A 24619-nucleotide genomic window follows, 5' to 3' on the forward strand; every position below is an offset into this window, starting at 1 on the left:
AGTGCTCCAGGCACGCAAGTAACATGCTCCTGTTACTTAGTGCTCCAGACACGCAGGTAACATGCTCCTGTTACTCAGTGCTCCAGACATGCAGGTAACATGCTCCTGTTACTCAGTGCTCCAGACACGCAGGTAACATGCTCCTGTTACTCAGTGCTCCAGACACGCAGGTAACATGCTCCTGTTACTTAATGCTCCAGACATGCAGGTAACATGCTCCTGTTACTCAGTGCTCCAGGCATGCAGGTAACATGCTCCTGTTACTCAGTGCTCCAGACACGCAGCTAACACGCTCCTGTTACTCAGTGCTCCAGATACGCAGGTAACATGCTCCTGTTACTCAGTGCTCCAGACATGCAGGTAACATGCTCCTGTTACTCAGTGCTCCAGACACGCAGGTAACATGCTCCTGTTACTCAGTGCTCCAGACATGCAGGTAACATGCTCCTGTTACTTAGTGCTCCAGACACGCAGGTAACATGCTCCTGTTACTCAGTGCTCCAGGCATGCAGGTAACATGCTCCTGTTACTCAGTGCTCCAGACACGCAGCTAACACGCTCCTGTTACTCAGTGCTCCAGATACGCAGGTAACATGCTCCTGTTACTCAGTGCTCCAGACACGCAGCTAACACGCTCCTGTTACTCAGTGCTCCAGACACGCAGGTAACATGCTCCTGTTACTCAGTGCTCCAGACACGCAGGTAACATGCTCCTGTTACTCAGTGCTCCAGACACGCAGGTAACATGCTCCTGTTACTCAGTGCTCCAGACACGCAGGTAACATGCTCCTGTTACTCAGTGCTCCAGACACGCAAGTAACATGCTCCTGTTACTCTGTGCTCCAGACACGCAAGTAACATGCTCCTGTTACTCAGTGCTCCAGACACGCAAGTAACATGCTCCTGTTACTCAGTGCTCCAGATACGCAGGTAACATGCTCCTGTTACTCAGGGCTCCAGACACGCAGGTAACATGCTCCTGTTACTCTGTGCTCCAGACATGCAGGTAACATGCTCCTGTTACTCAGTGCTCCAGACACACAAGTAACATGCTCCTGTTACTCAGGGCTCCAGACACGCAGGTAACATGCTCCTGTTACTCTGTGCTCCAGACACGCAGCTAACATGCTCCTGTTACTCAGTGCTCCAGACACGCAGGTAACATGCTCCTGTTACTCAGTGCTCCAGACACGCAGGTAACATGCTCCAGACACGCAGGTAACATACTCCTGTTACTCAGTGCTCCAGACACGCAGGTAACATGCTCCAGACACGCAGGTAACATACTCCTGTTACTCAGTGCTCCAGACACGCAGGTAACATGCTCCTGTTACTCAGTGCTCCAGATACGCAGGTAACATGCTCCTGTTACTCAGTGCTCCAGACATGCAGGTAACATGCTCCTGTTACTCAGTGCTCCAGACACGCAGGTAACATGCTCCTGTTACTCAGTGCTCCAGACACACAGGTAACATGCTCCTGTTACTCAGTGCTCCAGACACGCAGGTAACATGCTCCAGACACGCAGGTAACATACTCCTGTTACTCAGTGCTCCAGACACGCAGGTAACATGCTCCTGTTACTCAGTGCTCCAGACACGCAGGTAACATGCTCCTGTTACTCAGTGCTCCAGACACGCAGGTAACAAGCTCCTGTTACTCAGTGCTCCAGACACGCAGGTAACATGCTCCTGTTACTCAGTGCTCCAGACACGCAGGTAACATGCTCCTGTTACTCAGTGCTCCAGACACGCAGGTAACATTCTCCTGTTACTCAGTGCTCCAGACATGCAGGTAACATGCTCCGGGTTTCTCAGTGCCTCACACACGCAGGTAAAATGCTCCTGTTACTCAGTGCTCCAGACACGCAGGTAACATGCTCCTGTTACTCAGTATATCCCCCCACCCCTCTCCCCTGCCTCTTACACGGCAGAGCATCTTCCCCCATACATCAACACAGAGCATTCCACCACTAAGCTTTGCTCTCACCAGAGCCTTTGCCGTGGGTAAGGATACTCTGGGCATGGTCAGTGGTGAATGGAGGAATGCTCTGACCTGTCTGAATAATACCAGGAGGGGTGCAGATCAGCAAAATAAACACTCATAGGAGAGGGAGGGAGGGAAGGAATGAGGGGGGAGGAGAGAGAGGGAAGGAATGAGGGGGGAGGGAAGGAATGAGAGAGGGAGGGGGGGAGAGAGGGAGAAGGAATGAGGGGGGAGGGAGAAGAGAGAGAGGAGAGTGTACAAATGTGTGTTATTATATCTCTGCGCGTTATTATATCTCTGCGTGTTATTATGTATATCTGCGTGTTATTATATCTCTGCACGTTATTATATCTCTGCGTGTTATTATATCTCTCTGCGTGTTATTATATCTCTCTGCGCGTTATTATATCTCTGCGCGTTATTATATCTCTCTGCGTGTTATTATATCTCTCTGCGTGTTATTATATCTCTCTGCGCGTTATTATATCTCTCTGCGTGTTATTATATCGCTCTGCGTGTTATTATATCTCTCTGCGTGTTATTATATCTCTGCGTGTTATTATATCTCTCTGCGTGTTATTATATCTCTCTGCGTGTTATTATATCACTCTGCGTGTTATTATATCTCTCTGCGCGTTATTATATCACTCTGCGCGTTATTATATCTCTCTGCGCGTTATTATATCTCTCTGCGTGTTATTATATCTCTCTGCGTGTTATTATATCTCTCTGCGTGTTATTATATCTCTCTGCGCGTTTTTATATCTCTGCGTGTTATTATATCTCTGTGTGTTATTATATCTCTGCGTGTTATTATATCTCTCTGCCCGTTATTATATCTCTCTGCGTGTTATTATATCTCTGCGCGTTATTATATCTCTGCGTGTTATTATATCTCTGCGTGTTATTATATCTCTGCGTGTTATTATATCTCTCTGTGTGTTATTATATCTCTGCGTGTTATTATATCTCTCTGCGTGTTATTATATCTCTGCGTGTTATTATATATCTCTGCCCGTTATTATATCTCTCTGCGCGTTATTATATCTCTCTGCGTGTTATTATATCTCTGCGTGTTATTATATATCTCTGCCCGTTATTATATCTCTCTGCGTGTTATTATATCTCTGCGTGTTATTATATATCTCTGCCCGTTATTATATCTCTCTGCGCGTTATTATATCTCTCTGCGTGTTATTATATCTCTGCGTGTTATTATATCTCTCTGCGCGTTATTATATCTCTCTGCCCGTTATTATATCTCTCTGCGCGTTATTATATCTCTCTGCGTGTTATTATATCTCTGCGTGTTATTATATCTCTCTGCGTGTTATTATATCTCTGTGTGTTATTATATCTCTCTGCCCGTTATTATATCTCTCTGCGCGTTATTATATCTCTCTGCGTGTTATTATATCTCTCTGCGCGTTATTATATCTCTCTGCGCGTTATTATATCTCTGCGCGTTATTATATCTCTGCGTGTTATTATATCTCTCTGCCCGTTATTATATCTCTCTGCGCGTTATTATATCTCTGTGTGTTATTATATCTCTCTGCCCGTTATTATATCTCTCTGCGTGTTATTATATATCTGCCCGTTATTATATCTCTCTGCCCGTTATTATATCTCTGTGTGTTATTATATCTCTCTGCGTGTTATTATATCTCTGCGTGTTATTATATCTCTGTGTGTTATTATATCTCTCTGCGTGTTATTATATCTCTGCATGTTATTATATCTCTCTGCGTGTTATTATATCTCTCTGCGCGTTATTATATCTCTGCGTGTTATTATATCTCTGCGTGTTATTATATCTCTCTGCGTGTTATTATATCTCTGCGTGTTATTATATCTCTGCGTGTTATTATATCTCTGCCCGTTATTATATCTCTCTGCCCGTTATTATATCTCTCTGTGTGTTATTATATCTCTCTGCCCGTTATTATATCTCTCTGCGCGTTATTATATCTCTGCGTGTTATTATATCTCTCTGCGCGTTATTATATCTCTCTGCGCGTTATTATATCTCTCTGCATGTTATTATATCACTCTGCGCGTTATTATATCTCTGCGTGTTATTATATCTCTCTGCGCGTTATTATATCTCTCTGCGCGTTATTATATCTCTCTGCATGTTATTATATCACTCTGCGTGTTATTATATCTCTCTGCGTGTTATTATATCTCTCTGCGTGTTATTATATCTCTCTGCGTGTTATTATATCTCTCTGCGTGTTATTATATCTCTCTGCGTGTTATTATATCTCTCTGCGTGTTATTATATCTCTCTGCGTGTTATTATATCTCTCTGCGCGTTATTATATCTCTCTGCATGTTATTATATCACTCTGCGTGTTATTATATCTCTCTGCGTGTTATTATATCTCTCTGCGCGTTATTATATCACTATATCACTCTGCGTGTTATTATATCTCTCTGCGTATTATTATATCTCTCTGCGTGTTATTATATCTCTCTGCGTGTTATTATATCTCTCTGCGTGTTATTATATCTCTCTGCGTGTTATTATATCTCTCTGCCCGTTATTATATCTCTCTGCCCGTTATTATATCTCTCTGCGCGTTATTATATCTCTGCGTGTTATTATATCTCTCTGCGTGTTATTATATCTCTCTGCGTGTTATTATATCTCTGCGGGTTATTATATCTCTGCGCGTTATTATATCTCTGCGTGTTATTATATCTCTGTGTGTTATTATATCTCTGCGTGTTATTATATCTCTCTGCCCGTTATTATATCTCTCTGCCCGTTATTATATCTCTCTGCGCGTTATTATATCTCTGCGTGTTATTATATCTCTGCGCGTTATTATATCTCTGTGTGTTATTATATCTCTGCGTGTTATTATATCTCTGTGTGTTATTATATCTCTCTGCGTGTTATTATATCTCTCTGCGCGTTATTATGTCTCTCTGCGTGTTATTATATCTCTGCGTGTTATTATATCTCTCTGCGTGTTATTATATCTCTCTGCGTGTTATTATATCTCTCTGCGTGTTATTATATCTCTCTGCGTGTTATTATATCTCTGCATGTTATTATATCTCTCTGCGTGTTATTATATCTCTCTGCGTGTTATTATATCTCTCTGCGTGTTATTATATCTCTCTGCGCGTTATTATATCTCTCTGCATGTTATTATATCACTCTGCGTGTTATTATATCTCTCTGCGTGTTATTATATCTCTCTGCGCGTTATTATATCACTATATCACTCTGCGTGTTATTATATCTCTCTGCGTATTATTATATCTCTCTGCGTGTTATTATATCTCTCTGCGTGTTATTATATCTCTCTGCGTGTTATTATATCTCTCTGCGTGTTATTATATCTCTCTGCCCGTTATTATATCTCTCTGCCCGTTATTATATCTCTCTGCGCGTTATTATATCTCTGCGTGTTATTATATCTCTCTGCGTGTTATTATATCTCTCTGCGTGTTATTATATCTCTGCGGGTTATTATATCTCTGCGCGTTATTATATCTCTGCGTGTTATTATATCTCTGTGTGTTATTATATCTCTGCGTGTTATTATATCTCTCTGCCCGTTATTATATCTCTCTGCGCGTTATTATATCTCTCTGCGTGTTATTATATCTCTGCGTGTTATTATATCTCTCTGCGCGTTATTATATCTCTCTGCCCGTTATTATATCTCTCTGCGCGTTATTATATCTCTCTGCGTGTTATTATATCTCTGCGTGTTATTATATCTCTCTGCGTGTTATTATATCTCTGTGTGTTATTATATCTCTCTGCCCGTTATTATATCTCTCTGCGCGTTATTATATCTCTCTGCGTGTTATTATATCTCTCTGCGCGTTATTATATCTCTCTGCGCGTTATTATATCTCTGCGCGTTATTATATCTCTGCGTGTTATTATATCTCTCTGCCCGTTATTATATCTCTCTGCGCGTTATTATATCTCTGTGTGTTATTATATCTCTCTGCCCGTTATTATATCTCTCTGCGTGTTATTATATATCTGCCCGTTATTATATCTCTCTGCCCGTTATTATATCTCTGTGTGTTATTATATCTCTCTGCGTGTTATTATATCTCTGCGTGTTATTATATCTCTGTGTGTTATTATATCTCTCTGCGTGTTATTATATCTCTGCATGTTATTATATCTCTCTGCGTGTTATTATATCTCTCTGCGCGTTATTATATCTCTGCGTGTTATTATATCTCTGCGTGTTATTATATCTCTCTGCGTGTTATTATATCTCTGCGTGTTATTATATCTCTGCGTGTTATTATATCTCTGCCCGTTATTATATCTCTCTGCCCGTTATTATATCTCTCTGTGTGTTATTATATCTCTCTGCCCGTTATTATATCTCTCTGCGCGTTATTATATCTCTGCGTGTTATTATATCTCTCTGCGCGTTATTATATCTCTCTGCGCGTTATTATATCTCTCTGCATGTTATTATATCACTCTGCGCGTTATTATATCTCTGCGTGTTATTATATCTCTCTGCGCGTTATTATATCTCTCTGCGCGTTATTATATCTCTCTGCATGTTATTATATCACTCTGCGTGTTATTATATCTCTCTGCGTGTTATTATATCTCTCTGCGTGTTATTATATCTCTCTGCGTGTTATTATATCTCTCTGCGTGTTATTATATCTCTCTGCGTGTTATTATATCTCTCTGCGTGTTATTATATCTCTCTGCGTGTTATTATATCTCTCTGCGCGTTATTATATCTCTCTGCATGTTATTATATCACTCTGCGTGTTATTATATCTCTCTGCGTGTTATTATATCTCTCTGCGCGTTATTATATCACTATATCACTCTGCGTGTTATTATATCTCTCTGCGTATTATTATATCTCTCTGCGTGTTATTATATCTCTCTGCGTGTTATTATATCTCTCTGCGTGTTATTATATCTCTCTGCGTGTTATTATATCTCTCTGCCCGTTATTATATCTCTCTGCCCGTTATTATATCTCTCTGCGCGTTATTATATCTCTGCGTGTTATTATATCTCTCTGCGTGTTATTATATCTCTCTGCGTGTTATTATATCTCTGCGGGTTATTATATCTCTGCGCGTTATTATATCTCTGCGTGTTATTATATCTCTGTGTGTTATTATATCTCTGCGTGTTATTATATCTCTCTGCCCGTTATTATATCTCTCTGCCCGTTATTATATCTCTCTGCGCGTTATTATATCTCTGCGTGTTATTATATCTCTGCGTGTTATTATATCTCTGTGTGTTATTATATCTCTGCGTGTTATTATATCTCTGTGTGTTATTATATCTCTCTGCGTGTTATTATATCTCTCTGCGCGTTATTATGTCTCTCTGCGTGTTATTATATCTCTGCGTGTTATTATATCTCTCTGCGTGTTATTATATCTCTCTGCGTGTTATTATATCTCTCTGCGTGTTATTATATCTCTCTGCGTGTTATTATATCTCTCTGCGTGTTATTATATCTCTCTGCGTGTTATTATATCTCTCTGCGTGTTATTATATCTCTCTGCCCGTTATTATATCTCTGCGTGTTATTATATCTCTCTGCGTGTTATTATATCTCTCTGCGTGTTATTATATCTCTCTGCGTGTTATTATATCTCTCTGCCCGTTATTATATCTCTCTGCGCGTTATTATATCTCTGCGTGTTATTATATCTCTGCGTGTTATTATATCTCTGCGTGTTATTATATCGCTCTGCGTGTTATTATATCGCTCTGCGTGTTATTATATCTCTCTGCGTGTTATTATATCGCTCTGCGTGTTATTATATCGCTCTGCGTGTTATTATATCTCTCTGCGTGTTATTATATCGCTCTGCGTGTTATTATATCGCTCTGCGTGTTATTATATCTCTCTGCATGTTATTATATCGCTCTGCGTGTTATTATATCTCTGCGTGTTATTATATCTCTGCGTGTTATTATATCTCTGCGTGTTATTATATCGCTCTGCGTATATACATATAACCCCCTCTCCTCCGCAGACTTCTGTCAGGCGCCCCACAAGACGTCGCCCCCGCCGGCGTGAATGCTAATATAACGGGCGCTCTCTACGCCTGCCCGTTCACCGCCTCTACCTCCGACTGTCGCCGGGTGTCCATCGAGCAAGAAAGTGAGTCCGTGCGCAGCCCCATGTGCTTACAGGGTCTGACTTGCAACCAGAGTTGCAGCATCAACCCGCTATCTCTGAGTGGGTTTCCTGGCTCTGCACCTCCTGCTCAGCTGCGGTCCCTCCCGGGGGGAGGGGGGGGGGAGGGGAGAGGTGCCGACACTTGAAAGGATATATATGTATGTATGTGTAAATTTTCATTTATATATATATATATCAGCAGATATTGTATTTGAAGTTTAGAAGTTTAGAGGCCCAGATAAAACTCTTTCAGTGTCAAAAATACGAAAAACATCCAAATCTTTGCTTTTAGTCTGGTTACATTGACTTAAGGAAGATAATGTCAGTGAAGTAGACACATTGTCTCCTGTAGGTCACTTTGCCCCTACATGGGACTGACCCTTTAACCCATTAAACACGTCCCTGTCATTAGGTCACTTTGCCCCTACGTGGGACTGACCCTTTAACCCATTAAACACGTCCCTGTCATTAGGTCACTTTGCCCCTACGTGGGACTGACCCTTTAACCCATTAAACACGTCCCTGTCATTAGGTCACTTTGCCCCTTTACGTGGGACTGACCCTTTAACCCATTAAACACGTCCCTGTCATTAGGTCACTTTGCCCCTACATGGGACTGACCCTTTAACCCATTAAACACGTCCCTGTCATTAGGTCACTTTGCCCCTACGTGGGACTGACCCTTTAACCCATTAAACACGTCCCTGTCATTAGTTCACTTTGCCCCTACGTGGGACTGACCCTTTAACCCATTAAACACGTCCCCGTCATTAGGCCACTTTGCCCCTACGTGGGACTGACCCTTTAATCCATTAAACACGTCCCCGTCATTAGGTCACTTTGCCCCTACGTGGCACTGACCCTTTAACCCATTAAACACATCCCTGTCATTAGGTCACTTTGCTCCTACGTGGGACAGACCCTTTAACCCATTAAACACGTCCCTGTCATTAGGTCACTTTGCCCCTACTGGGACTGACCCTTTAACCCATTAAACACGTCCCTGTTATTAGGTCACTTTGTCCCTATTGGGACTGACCCTTGAACCCATTAAACACGTCCCTGTCATTAGGTCACTTTGCTCCTACGTGGGACTGACCCTTTATCCCATTAAACACGTCCCTGTCATTAGGTCACTTTACCCCTACGTGAGACTGACCCTTTAACCCATTAAACACGTCCCTGTCATTAGGTCACTTTGCCCCTACGTGGGACTGACCCTTTAACCCATTACACACGTCCCTGTCATTAGGTCACTCTGCCCCTACGTGGGACTGACCATTTAACCCATTACACAAGTCCCTGTCATTAGGGCACTCTGCCCCTACGTGAGACCGACCCTTTAACCCATTAAAGACGTCCCTGTCATTAGGTCACTCTGCCCCTACGTGGGACTGACCCTTTAACCCATTAAACACGTCCCTGTCATTAGGTCACTTTGCCCCTACGTGGGACTGTCCCTTTAACCCATTAACCACGTCCCTGTCATTCGGTCACTTTCCCCCTACGTGGGACTGACCCTTTAACCCATTAAACACGTCGCTGTCATTAGGTCACTTTGCCCCTACGTGGGACTGACCCTTTAACCCATTAAACACGTCCCTGTCATTAGGTCACTTTGCCCCTACGTGGGACTGACCCTTTAACCCATTAAACACGTCCCTGTCATTAGGTCACTTTGCCCCTACGTGGGACTGACCCTTTAACCCATTAAACACGTCCCTGTCATTAGGTCACTTTGCCCCTACGTGGGACTGACCCTTTAACCCATTAAACACGTCCCTGTCATTAGGTCACTTTGCCCCTACGTGGTACTGACCCTTTAACCCATTAAACACGTCCCTGTCATTAGGTCACTTTGCCCCTACGTAGGACTGACCCTTTAACCCATTAAACACGTCCCTGTCATTAGTTCACTTTGCCCCTACGTGGGACTGACCCTTTAACCCATTAAACACGTCCCTGTCATTAGGTCACTTTGCCCCTACGTGGGACTGACCCTTTAACCCATTAAACACGTCCCGGTCATTAGGCCACTTTGCCCCTACGTGGGACTGACCCTTTAATCCATTAAACACGTCCCCGTCATTAGGTCACTTTGCCCCTACATGGCACTGACCCTTTAACCCATTAAACACATCCCTGTCATTGGGTCACTTTGCTCCTACGTGGGACAGACCCTTTAACCCATTAAACACGTCCCTGTCATTAGGTCACTTTGCCCCTACTGGGACTGACCCTTTAACCCATTAAACACGTCCCTGTCATTAGGTCACTTTGTCCCTATTGGGACTGACCCTTGAACCCATTAAACACGTCCCTGTCATTAGGTCACTTTGCTCCTACGTGGGACTGACCCTTTATCCCATTAAACACGTCCCTGTCATTAGGTCACTTTACCCCTACGTGGGACTGACCCTTTAACCCATTACACACGTCCCTGTCATTAGGGCACTCTGCCCCTACGTGGGACTGACCCTTTAACCCATTACACAAGTCCCTGTCATTAGGGCACTCTGCCCCTACGTGGGACTGACCCTTTAACCCATTAAACACGTCCCTGTCATTAGGTCACTTTGCCCCTACGTGGGACTGACCCTTTAACCCATTAAACACGTCCCTGTCATTGGGTCACTTTGCCCCTACGTGGGACTGACCCTTTAACCCATTAAACATGTCCCTGTCATTGGGTCACTTTGCCCCTACGTGGGACTGACCCTTTAACCCATTACACACGTCCCTGTCATTGGGTCACTTTGCCCCTACGTGGGACTGACCCTTTAACCCATTAAACACGTCCCTGTCATTGGGTCACTTTGCCCCTACGTGGGACTGACCCTTTAACCCATTAAACACGTCCCTGTCATTGGGTCACTTTGCCCCTACGTGGGACTGACCCTTTAACCCATTAAACACGTCCCTGTCATTAGGTCACTTTGCCCCTATGTGGCACTGACCCTTTAACCCATTAAACACGTCCCTGTCATTAGGTCACTTTGCCCCTACGTGGGACTGACCCTTTAACCCATTAAACACGTCCCTGTCATTGGGTCACTTTGCCCCTACGTGGGACTGTCCCTTTAACCCATTAAACACGTCCCTGTCATTGGGTCACTTTGCCCCTATGTGGGACTGACCCTTTAACCCATTAAACACGTCCCTGTAATTGACATGTGTTTTATCATTGTGCTCTCACCAGGTGACCCTCAAAATAACATTATCGAGAACATGTGGCTGGGTGTCACCGTGGAGTCACAGAGAGTGGAGTCACCGGGACCCGGAGGCAGAGTCCTGGTGAGCAGAGCATGCTGGGATATCTGGGAGGGAGAGGAGGGTGATGTATTGGAGCAGAGCATGCTGGGATTGGCACAGTGTATAAGAGCAGAGCATGCTGGGATTGGCACAGTGTGGATATAAAAGCAGAGCATGCTGGGATTGGCACAGTGTATAAGAGCAGAGCATGCTGGGATTGGCACAGTGTATAAGAGCAGAGCATGCTGGGATTGGCACAGTGTATAAGAGCAGAGCATGCTGGGATTGGCACAGTATAAGAGCAGAGCATGCTGGGATTGGCACAGTGTATAAGAGCAGAGCATGCTGGGATTGGCACAGTGTATAAGAGCAGAGCATGCTGGGATTTGCACAGTGTATAAGAGCAGAGCATGCTGGGATTGGCACTGTGTGTATATAAGAGCAGAGCATGCTGGGATTGGCACTGTGTGTATATAAGAGCAGAGCATGCTGGGATTGGCACAGTGTATAAGAGCAGAGCATGCTGGGATTGGCACAGTGTGTATAAGAGCAGAGCATTCTGGGATTGGCACTGTGTGTATATAAGAGCAGAGCATGCTGGGATTGGCACAGTGTATATAAGAGCAGAGCATGCTGGGATTGGCACAGTGTATATAAGAGCAGAGCATGCTGGGATTGGCACAGTGTATAAGAGCAGAGCATGCTGGGATTGGCACAGTGTATATAAGAGCAGAGCATGCTGGGATTGGCACAGTGTGTATATAAGAGCAGAGCATGCTGGGATTGGCACAGTGTATATAAGAGCAGAGCATGCTGGGATTGGCACAGTGTATATAAGAGCAGAGCATGCTGGGATTGGCACAGTGTATAAGAGCAGAGCATGCTGGGATTGGCACAGTATAAGAGCAGAGCATGCTGGGAGTGGCACTGTGTGTATATAAGAGCAGAGCATGCTGGGATTGGCACAGTATAAGAGCAGAGCATGCTGGGATTGGCACAGTGTATAAGAGCAGAGCATGCTGGGATTGGCACAGTGTATAAGAGCAGAGCATGCTGGGATTGGCACAGTGTATAAGAGCAGAGCATGCTGGGATTGGCACAGTGTATAAGAGCAGAGCATGCTGGGATTGGCACAGTGTATATAAGAGCAGAGCATGCTGGGATTGGCACAGTGTATAAGAGCAGAGCATGCTGGGATTGGCACAGTGTATAAGAGCAGAGCATGCTGGGATTGGCACAGTGTATAAGAGCAGAGCATGCTGGGATTGGCACAGTGTATAAGAGCAGAGCATGCTGGGATTGGCACAGTGTATAAGAGCAGAGCATGCTGGGATTGGCACAGTGTATATAAGAGCAGAGCATGCTGGGATTGGCACAGTATAAGAGCAGAGCATGCTGGGATTGGCACAGTGTATAAGAGCAGAGCATGCTGGGATTGGCACAGTGTATAAGAGCAGAGCATGCTGGGATTGGCACTGTGTGTATATAAGAGCAGAGCATGCTGGGATTGGCACAGTATATATAAGAGCAGAGCATGCTGGGATTGGCACTGTGTGTATATAAGAGCAGAGCATGCTGGGATTGGCACAGTATAAGAGCAGAGCATGCTGGGATTGGCACAGTGTATAAGAGCAGAGCATGCTGGGATTGGCACAGTGTATAAGAGCAGAGCATGCTGGGATTGGCACAGTATATAAGAGCAGAGCATGCTGGGATTGGCACAGTGTATATAAGAGCAGAGCATGCTGGGATTGGCACAGTGTATATGAGCAGAGCATGCTGGGATTGGCACAGTGTATATGAGCAGAGCATGCTGGGATTGGCACAGTGTATATGAGCAGAGCATGCTGGGATTGGCACTGTGTGTATATAAGAGCAGAGCATGCTGGGATTGGCACAGTGTATAAGAGCAGAGCATGCTGGGATTGGCACAGTGTATAAGAGCAGAGCATGCTGGGATTGGCACAGTGTATAAGAGCAGAGCATGCTGGGATTGGCACAGTGTATAAGAGCAGAGCATGCTGGGATTGGCACAGTGTATAAGAGCAGAGCATGCTGGGATTGGCACAGTATAAGAGCAGAGCATGCTGGGATTGGCACAGTGTATAAGAGCAGAGCATGCTGGGATTGGCACAGTGTATAAGAGCAGAGCATGCTGGGATTGGCACAGTGTATAAGAGCAGAGCATGCTGGGATTGGCACAGTGTATAAGAGCAGAGCATGCTGGGATTGGCACTGTGTGTATATAAGAGCAGAGCATGCTGGGATTGGCACTGTGTGTATATAAGAGCAGAGCATGCTGGGATTGGCACTGTGTGTATATAAGAGCAGACCATGCTGGGGCACTGGCAGAAGTGGCATTGAGACTCTGTCCCGCCTCTCTCGCCAGGTCTGCGCTCACAGGTACACTGCGGTGCAGTGGTCAGGCCTGGAGGACCAGCGCCGGATGATCGGAAAGTGCTACGTCCGCGGAAACGACCTGACGTTTAATAACGCCGACGACTGGCAGACTTATCACAACGAGCTGTGCAACTCCAACACCGACCACGAGCGCACCGGCATGTGCCAGCTCGGCATCAGCGGGGGCTTTACCAGAAACATGCTCTACTTCGGGGCCCCGGGGGCGTACGACTGGCAGGGTGAGGGGCCTTATTGCTTCATATAAATGCCAGCCTTCGTGTTGTATGGATTTTACCGTATAGATATACGTGTGTGTGCGCGTATCTCTTCTTCTTCAGCCCGTGTCTCCCCACTGCTGGATGAAGCCTCCCCAGTGATCTCCCAGGTCCTGCAGTTACAGCCTCTCTTCTCCACGTCGCTCCCACACATTCCGTCCTCCCATCCTCTCCAGCCTGTGTCTCCCCACTGCTGGATGAAGCCTTCCCAGTGATCCCCCAGGTCCTGCGGTTACAGCCTCTCTTCTCCACGTCGCTCCCACACAATCCCTCATCCCATCCTCCCCAGCCCGTGTCTCCCCACTGCTGGATGAAGCCTCCCCAGTGATCTCCCAGGTTCTGCGGTTACAGCCTCTCTTCTCCACGTCGCTCCCACACATTCCCTCATCCCATCCTCTCCAGCCCATGTCTCCCCACTGCTGGATGAAGCCTCCCCAGTGATCCCCCAGGTCCTGCGGTTGCAGCCTCTCTTCTCCACGTCGCTCCCACACATTCCGTCCTCCCATCCTCTCCAGCCCGTGTCTCCCCAGTGCTGGATGAAGCCTCCCCAGTGACCTCCCAGGTCCTGCGGTTACAGCCTCTCTTCTCCACGTCGCTCCCACACATTCCCTCATCCCATCCTCTCCAGCCCGTGTCTCCCCACTGCTGGATGAAGCCTCCCCAGTGATCTCCCAGGTCCTGCAGTTACAGCCTCTCTTCTCCACGTCGCTCCCACACATTCCCTCATCCCGTCCTCCCATCTTACTTTTGGGTGTCTTGGTCTTCCAATCCCTCTTGGAATCCAGTCGAGGAAAGTTGTGCTGAGTTTGCCACCAAGAAAACCTTTCTTAAAGTGGTTGAAATCCCTTCCAAATCATCCACAGGGTATTCTAACACAAATACCCTCCAACATTGTACTCAACCTCGCATGGTAAAGATCAATTATATGACGAAGTCATTATTATTATGATACCCAACACTGAAGGCCTATACAGGTGGTCCTCGGAATACAACGGTACGCTTTCCGTCGAACGCATTATCCGACGTCGGAACTGCATATCCGACTGTCCGTTATCCGACGGCGGATAAGCGAGGACTAACTATATCTCCTCCAAGACATAACCGCGAGGTTGATGCTGCCAGAGAAGACGGTTCCAATCTTCCGTGGTCCTTGTAACGCGAGAAGCACGAACGAAATTGAACAGAGGTTACAAGAGTCCTCCACTTGTCGTGTCCTGAGTATTGCCAACTCTTTCGAACTAAAGCATTACCACCCAATGTCGTGGAGACGCCCAAGATCTGGCCACTGTCGCCCGCTTGACTTCATCATGACCAGACGGCCAATGATCAGACGGCCAATGCCAACAACATCCTCATGACTCTCGGACTGTGACACTCGCCGGCAAAACCCGTTTACAGAGGAAGACATCTTTCAGTGCCAGGCATAAAGACATTCTCTGTATTAACACAACCTGTACATGTAATCACGAGAAAGCTCAGAAGACGCTGTTGCTGAGTTCTCCTCATGCAAGACGTCGGAATGCAACGATCTATCACACAACTGGCTCAATGTACGGCATGAAAACCCATACAAACCCAAGGCTGGTGTGAGGCGTTCTTACATGAAATGACGCCACTTCTCGAGGCACAACAAACTGCGTTCCATACAAAAGGAGCTCCGCAGACCAAACATCTTATGCCCCCGCTCGTGTCCTGCGCTCTGCCCATAACTGTCTCCTTTCCGCCCCTTTCACCTCTACTCTCTCTCGCCTTAAACCTTTCCCCCTCACTGCCCCTTACCTGTGCACCTTCTCTCCCCACATTTAAGTCATACCTTAAAACCCACCTCTTACATTAAGCGTTTCAATAGCCCTGACGCATGGCTGCTGTCCACACCCACAGTCACTCCTACCAACCATTGTGGCCAAGCACTGCCATCTACTACAAGTACCCACCATCAAGGCCAGGCACTGCCATCTATGGCATCTACCCACCATCAAGGCCAGGCACTGCCATCTATGGCACCTACCCACCATCAAGGCCAGGCACTGCCATCTATGGCACCTACCCACCATCAAGGCCAGGCACTGCCATCTATGGCACCTACCCACCATCAAGGCCAGGCACTGCCATCTACTGCACCTACCCACCATCAAGGCCAGGCACTGCCATCTACGGCACCTACCCACCATCAAGGCCAGGCACTGCCATCTACTGCACTTATTCCCTCACCTGCTGTCTCTGCAAGTCTCCCAACATACCAGTTAGAGTGTCAGCTCTGCGGGGCAGGGATTTCCTCTCCTATTGTCTGACTTATTGTATTATAATTTCCTATACCGTGCAGACTCTTTTGCAAAGAGCCGAGCACACTGTGGGCACTATATAAATATATATAAATAAAGATATACGTACAAACCGAGGCGAACTTCAGCCAAAAAATCACGACGCTGCTGTGGTTTATGCACTAATACAGCGGTGCGCAAACTGGGGGGGGGGCGCAAGATTTTTTGGGGGGGAAGGCGCGGGCAGTTGCAGATGTCCCTCGCTCTTCCCCCCGCCCCCCCCCCCCATGGCATTTAAATTAAATGCTGGGGCACCGCGCGAGGCCCTCTGCAACCTCCTACTTACTGAGGTTCAGTCGGCTCCAGGACGCTGCGGGACGCCGCGCGAAGTAAGGAGGGGGCGCACGCACCGAGGAGGAGAGCAGGCACTGGGGAGGGGTGTGGGGGGGGCGCAGCAAAAAAAGTTTGGGCGCCCCTGCACTATTGCTATCTGCATCTGTCACTGGAAACATCACAGGAACGTTAAGGAAAACAGCTCCATTAAAGCCTTCCATAGGGGGCAGTGTAAGAGACGTGCGCAGAGGTACATATAACGCAGACCGATTTGGGTGATTATATCTTGGCTTTGTTGAGCATATTCCTTTATCCGGGCAAAACATACAACAAAATAACAAACCCCCTACCCCTGTGTAAGGGGTGACTTACTTCCCCAGACCCTATCTGCAGGGCTGGAGGGATAGTCCCATTACCAGCCTATCACCCCAAAGTCTCAGGAGGTACCTTAAGCAGGTGGCCCTCCATGTCAGTTGCTGGCAGGTTCCTGGGGCCTCCGTGTCCAGGAAATGTAGGTCTCTAGGTGTTTTGATCACAGCACAGCCTTTGTGCTCACGACAGTGTCTGTGTGCAGGCTTCTCTGCTCTCCTTCTGTCAGCCCAAATGTGAGCTAAGGAAATCTCTCTCCTGCTGGAGACAAGGAGCAGCAATGCAAGACATGCGTGATGCCAGCATTGTAACACGGTATCAGAACAAAGGGGATAGAATACACCGGAATAATGGTAGTGATATATCACTTTTGAGCACAGTCTAAAAGACTTCCCTCCTCCCCCCCCCCCGTGTTGTACGGATCGAAAATACCCAGAGTCAGAGTTTGGTTTCGGCGCCTGTAGCTCCACCGTTGGTATGCAGGAGGCTATGGTGCGGTCTGCGCCCCACACTGAAGATACGGGGGCCATCTTACATACTGGCAAAGGATGCTTTCACTTCCGCCCATACTGAGGATGCAGGAAGTTGCCAGAACGTGGTTTTGTGTTTGTTCCTGGTAGTCTCCAGCTTGTTCCTGTTTGCACCCAGCCTTGACCTCTGACCCCCCCACCCCCCTTCTCCCCGACTCCGATCCTCTGCCGCCTGCCTTGACCTATGACCCTGACGGAGCCACTGATTGAGCCGCAAGTGCTGAAGCAGGGATATCCTGAAAAGCTGACCTGTTGGTGGCCCTTGAAGACTAGAGTTGGCCGTCCCCCTCATCGAGCTTTACTGAAAATCTGATGGTGAAGACCATATTGCACTCAGTTTAAATTTCTGGACTAAAATTTGCTGACCACGCGGCCTCGATTTTCTCACACTCGAAGGATCAGACGTCTCCTCACTTGGCGGCCAAGAGTTCAATCGTACGGCGAGCATGAATAAAAGCCACATCATAGCGCAGGGTATTAATACTCCACCAGTCATCACCGGAGGTGACAATGTGTTAGATATGAACAAATTCACCTACCTGGGCTTAACGGTCTCTGATCATCAGTCTTCAGAAGCCAAGCTGCACATCCGCATTGGGAAGACCTTCAGAGGCCAAGCTGCACATCCGCATTGGGAAGACCTTCAGAGGCCAAGCCACGCATCCGCATTGGGAAGACCTTCAGAGGCCAAGCAGCACATCCGCATTGGGTAGACCTTCAGAGGCCAAGCAGCACATCCGCATTGGGAAGACCTTCAGAAGCCAAGCTGCACATCCCCATTGGGAAGACCTTCAGAAGCCAAGCCACACATCCGCATTGGGAAGACCTTCAGAAGCCAAGCCACACATCCGCATTGGGAAGACCTTCAGAAGCCAAGCCACACATCCGCATTGGGAAGACCTTCAGAAGCCAAGCCACACATCCGCATTGGGAAGACCTTCAGAAGCCAAGCAGCACATCCCCATTGGGAAGACCGTCAGAAGCCAAATTGCACATCCGCATTGGGAAGACCTTCAGAGGCCAAGCTGCACATCCGCATTGGGAAGACCTTCAGAGGCCAAGCCACACATCCGCATTGGGAAGACCTTCAGAGGCCAAGCAGCACATCCGCATTGGGAAGACCTTCAGAGGCCAAGCAGCACATCCGCATTGGGAAGACCTTCAGAGGCCAAGCAGCACATCCGCATTGGGAAGACCTTCAGAAGCCAAGCTGCACATCCCCATTGGGAAGACCTTCAGAAGCCAAGCCACACATCCGCATTGGGAAGACCTTCAGAAGCCAAGCAGCACATCCCCATTGGGAAGACCTTCAGAAGCCAAGCAGCACATCCCCATTGGGAAGACCTTCAGAAGCCAAATTGCACATCCGCATTGGGAAGACCTTCAGAAGCCAAGCTGCACATCTGCATTGGGAAGACCTTCAGAGGCCAAGCCACACATCCGCATTGGGAAGAGCTTCAGAAGACAAGCTACACATCCGCATTGGGAAAACCTTCAGAAGCCAAGCTACACATCTGCATTGGGAAGACCTTCAGAGGCCAAGCAGCACATCCGCATTGGAAAGACCTTCAGAGGCCAAGCCACATATCCGCATTGGGAAGACCTTCAGAAGCCAAGCAGCACATCCGCATTGGGAAGACCTTCAGAAGCCAAGCAGCACATCCGCATTGGGAAGACCTTCAGAGGCCAAGCAGCACATCCGCATTGGGAAGACCTTCAGAGGCCAAGCCACATATCCGCATTGGGAAGACCTTCAGAAGCCAAGCAGCACATCCGCATTGGGAAGACCTTCAGAAGCAAAACTGCACCTCTGCATTGGGAAGACCTTCAGAAGCCAAGCAGCACATCCGCATTGGGAACACCTTCAGAAGCCAAGCTGCACATCCCCATTGGGAAGACCTTCAGAAGCCAAGGCACACATCCGCATTGGGAAGACCTTCAGAGGCCAAGCAGCACATCCCCATTGGGAAGACCTTCAGAAGCCAAGGCACACATCCGCATTGGGAAGACCTTCAGAAGCCAAGCAGCACATCCGCATTGGGAAGACCTTCAGAAGCCAAGGCACACATCCGCATTGGGAAGACCTTCAGAGGCCAAGCAGCACATCCGCATTGGGAAGACCTTCAGAAGCCAAGCTACACATCCGCATTGGGAAGACCTTCAGAAGCCAAGCTGCACATCCGCATTGGGAAGACCGTCAGAAGCCAAGCTGCACATCCGCATTGGGAAGACCTTCAGAGGCCAAGCTGCACATCCGCATTGGGAAGACCTTCAGAGGCCAAGCTGCACATCCGCATTGGGAAGACCTTCAAAGGCCAAGCAGCACATCCGCATTGGGAAGACCTTCAGAAGCCAAGCTACACATCCGCATTGGGAAGACCTTCAGAAGCCAAGGCACACATCTGCATTGGGAAGACCTTCAGAAGCCAAGCAGCACATCCGCATTGGAAAGACCTTCAGAAGCCAAGCAGCACATCCCCATTGGGAAGACCGCAACAGTCAAGAGTAAATGATGCAACAGAACATTGAATAATAGTCAACACTGAAAGCAGTGTAAAGAAGGAAAGCAAAACGCAGTAAAATCCGTGGCCGCCTGTGTCCGGTCACATTCACTCCACCCACCCCCCCCCCAGAGAATTTCTGGCTGGATCTGGGATCTGGACCTCAGGTTTGCCCAGCACCGAGAACCCGGAGGCTTGTCAACATCTGTATCTGAGATCTGTCCGCTTCCATATTCGCAGCCTACACAACGTCCCATCCGTGGACTCTCTTGGCGAGACCAAGTTCCGAACACAAAAGGTCCTTGAGTGGGCGAAGGTGCCAGGTATCTTGGTCAACGGCGTCTGCGGTGTCTCGGGAGAATGGATGGTGACCGTACTCCCAAGGACCTCCTGCATGCAGATAAGAGGCCGGCTCGGTGCCCCCCTATGTCCGTGATGAAGATGCCGGTTAGAGAGACGTGAGGGCCTTGGACAAACGCCCGGAAGGCTGGGCAGCCAATGTAGTGCCGGGAAAACGTTGATACATATTAAATATTCTGTCTATATATGATTTGTGAATGGTGTGTGTGTGTGTGTGTGTGTGTGTGTGTGTGTGTGTGTGTGTGTGTGTGTGTGTGTGTGTATATATGAATATATATGTTTTGTGAATGGTGTGTGTGTGTGTGTGTGTATATGTATATATATGTTTTGTGAAGTGTGTGTGTGTGTGTGTGTGTGTGTGCGTAAACCCGCCTCAGTGTTGTGTTGTGTTTCAGGTACGGATTATGTCCTACAGAGAGAGACGAGCTGGGACCTGCGAGAAATGTCGTACCCAAACGCGAACCAACACAACATTTATATAGGTAACACAATTACACACACACTGCTTATTTATATAGGTAACACAATGACACACACACTGCTTATTTATATAGGTAACACAATGACACACACACTGCTTATTTATATAGGTAACGCAACATTTATATAAGTGACGCAAAATTACACACGCGCTACTGTATTATATAGGTGACACAAAATGACACACACACTGCTTATTCATATAGGTAACGCAATGACACACACGCTGTTAATTTATATAGGTAACACAATGACACACACACTACTATATTATATAGGTAACGCAATGACACACCCACTGCTTATTTATATAAGTAACACAATGACACACACACTACTATATTATATAGGTGACACACAATGACACACACACAGCTTATTTATATAGGTGACGCAACAAGCAACACTGCTTATTTATATAGGTAACACAATGACACACACACTGCTTATTTATATAGGTAACACACTGACACACACACACACACTGCTTATTTATATAGGTAACGCAGCATTTATATAGGTGACACAAACTGCCACACTGCTTATTTATATAGGTAACGCAATGACACACACACACACTGTTTATTTATATAGGTAACGCAATGACACACACACACACACACACACACACACACTGCTTATTTATATAGGTAACGCAATGACACACACACTACTAAATTATATAGGTAACACAATGACACATACTCTGCTTATTTATATAAGTAACACAATGACACACACACTGCTTATTTATATAGGTAACGCAATGACACACACACACACTGCTTATTTATATAGGTAACGCAATGACACACACACACTACTATATTATATAGGTAACGCAATGACACACACACTACTATATTATATAGGTTACGCAATGACACACTGCTTATTTATATAAGTAACACAATGACACACACACTGCTTATTTATATAGGTAACGCAATGACACACACACCCACTGCTTATTTACAGTATATATGTAACTAAATGGCACACACACTTCATATTTATATAGGTAACGCAACAAGCAACACTGCTTATTTATATAGGTGACAAAATGACACACACTGCTTATTTATATAGGTGACAAAATGACACACACACTGCTTATTTATATAGGTGACACAAAGACACACACGCCCTCACTGCTTATTTATATAGGTAACACTGACACACACACACACACACACACACACACACACAATACTCCCCTGACTCTCGCCCCTCTCACTCTCGCCCCTCTCACTCTCCCTCCCCCTCTCTCTCCCGACTCTCCCCTTCTGCCGCTCTCTCATCCCCTCTGCTGCTCTCTCTCCCCTCCGCTGCTCTCTCTCCCCTCCTCACTCTCTCCCGCTCTCTTTCTATCTCTCCGCCTCTCCCGCCCCCCCTCTCTATCCCCTCTTTCCATCTCTCTCCCCTCCCTCTCTCCCTCCCCTCCCCTCTCTCCCTCCCCTCCCCTCTCTCCCCTTCCTCTCTCGCCCCCCTGTGCTCACTGTCTCGCCTCTCTCTTACCCTCCCGTGCCCGTTCTGTGCCCGCAGGGTACACAGTTCAGGTTGGCCCGGGGGTCCTAGATAAGCAGCAGGTTACAGTGGTATCGGGGGCCCCTCGCTGGGAGCACAGGGGGGCCGTGTACTTGCTGGCCATGGTGGCAGAGAGTATGGAGCTCAGACAGATGCTGAGCGGGCAGCAGGTCGGATCCTACTTTGGCAGCGCCATCGCTCTGGCTGACCTCAACAATGACGGGTGAGTCAGGGCATCAGAGTGTGTGTGTGTGGGTGCGTGTGTATCGTGTGTGTATCCTGTGTGTGTGTATCCTGTGTGTGTGTGTATCCTGTGTGTGTGTGTATCCTGTGTGTGTGTGTGTGTGTGTGTGTGTATCCTGTGTGTGTGTATCCTGTGTGTGTGTGTATCCTGTGTGTGTGTGTGTGTGTATCCTGTGTGTGTGTGTATCCTGTGTGAGTGTGTGTGTATCCAGTGTGTGTGTGTGTGTGTGTGTGTGTGTGTGTGTGTGTGTATCCTGTGTGTGTGTGTGTGTGTGTGTGTGTGTGTGTGTGTGTGTGTGTGTGTGTGTATCCTGTGTGTACCTTTTAATCAGTGCCGGTCTGTCTCACTATACCCCTCTGCCAGTCTGTGTCTCACTATACCCCTCTGTGCCAGTCTGTGTCTCACTATACCCCTCTGCCAGTCTGTGTCTCACTATACCCCTCTGTGCCAGTCTGTGTCTCACTATACCCCTCTGTGCCAGTCTGTGTCTCACTATACCCCTCTGTGCCAGTCTGTGTCTCACTATACCCCTCTGTGCCAGTCTGTGTCTCACTATACCCCTCTGTGCCAGTCTGTGTCTCACCATACCCCTCTGTGCCAGTCTGTGTCTCACTATACCCCTCTGTGCCAGTCTGTCTCACTATACCCCTCTGTGCCAGTCTGTCTCACTATACCCCTCTGTGCCAGTCTGTGTCTCACTATACCCCTCTGTGCCAGTCTGTGTCTCACTATACCCCTCTGTGCCAGTCTGTGTCTCACTATACCCCTCTGTGCCAGTCTGTGTCTCACTATACCCCTCTGTGCCAGTCTGTGTCTCACCATACCCCTCTGTGCCAGTCTGTGTCTCACTATACCCCTCTGTGCCAGTCTGTCTCACTATACCCCTCTGTGCCAGTCTGTGTCTCACTATACCCCTCTGTGCCAGTCTGTCTCACTATACCCCTCTGTGCCAGTCTGTGTCTCACTATACCCCTCTGTGCCAGTCTGTGTCTCACTATACCCCTCTGTGCCAGTCTGTGTTCACTATACCCCTCTGTGCCAGTCTGTGTCTCACTATACCCCTCTGTGCCAGTCTGTGTCTCACTATACCCCTCTGTGCCAGTCTGTGTCTCACTATACCCCTCTGTGCCAGTCTGTGTCTCACTATACCCCTCTGTGCCTGTCTGTGTCTCACTATACCCCTCTGCTAGTCTGTGTCTCACTATACCCCTCTGCCAGTCTGTGTCTCACTATACCCCTCTGCCAGTCTGTGTCTCACTATACCCCTCTGCCAGTCTGTGTCTCACTATACCCCTCTGTGCCAGTCTGTGTCTCACTATACCCCTCTGTGCCAGTCTGTGTCTCACTATACCCCTCTGTGCCAGTCTGTGTCTCACTATACCCCTCTGTGCCAGCCTGTGTCTCACTATACCCCTCTGTGCCAGTCTGTGTCTCACTATACCCCTCTGTGCCAGTCTGTGTCTCACTATACCTCTCTGTGCCAGTCTGTGTCTCACTATACCCCTCTGTGCCAGTCTGTGTCTCACTATACGCCTCTGTGCCAGTCTGTGTCTCACTATACCCCTCTGTGCCAGTCTGTGTCTCACTATACCCCTCTGTGCCAGTCTGTGTCTCACTATACCCCTCTGTGCCAGTCTGTGTCTCACTATACCCCTCTGTGCCAGTCTGTGTCTCACTATACCCCTCTGTGCCAGTCTGTGTCACTATACCCCTCTGTGCCAGTCTGTGTCTCACTATACCCCTCTGTGCCAGTCTGTGTCTCACTATACCCCTCTGTGCCAGTCTGTGTCTCACTATACCCCTCTGTGCCAGTCTGTGTCTCACTATACCCCTCTGTGCCAGTCTGTGTCTCACTATACCCCTCTGTGCCAGTCTGTGTCTCACTATACCCCTCTGTGCCAGTCTGTGTCTCACCATACCCCTCTGTGCCAGTTTGT

The 24619-nt window shown here is 47.5% G+C and overlaps 1 protein-coding gene across 4 annotated transcripts in view; it reads left to right on the forward strand.

Annotated features, from left to right (window-relative positions):
• The window catches only part of ITGA3 (integrin subunit alpha 3), a 71568-nt gene that overhangs the window by 19243 nt on the left and 27706 nt on the right, over positions 1-24619 (forward strand). For all 4 annotated transcript variants that reach the window (XM_075580356.1, XM_075580353.1, XM_075580355.1 and 1 more), the window contains 5 exons: positions 8005-8132; positions 11350-11444; positions 13792-14041; positions 20827-20913; positions 22457-22661. In XM_075580356.1, the coding sequence (XP_075436471.1) occupies positions 8005-8132; positions 11350-11444; positions 13792-14041; positions 20827-20913; positions 22457-22661 (765 nt within the window). The remainder of the gene's footprint in view (positions 1-8004; positions 8133-11349; positions 11445-13791; positions 14042-20826; positions 20914-22456; positions 22662-24619) is intronic.

Source organism: Ascaphus truei, chromosome 23 (assembly GCF_040206685.1).
Source record: "Ascaphus truei isolate aAscTru1 chromosome 23, aAscTru1.hap1, whole genome shotgun sequence".
Lineage (NCBI taxonomy): Eukaryota > Metazoa > Chordata > Amphibia > Anura > Ascaphidae > Ascaphus > Ascaphus truei.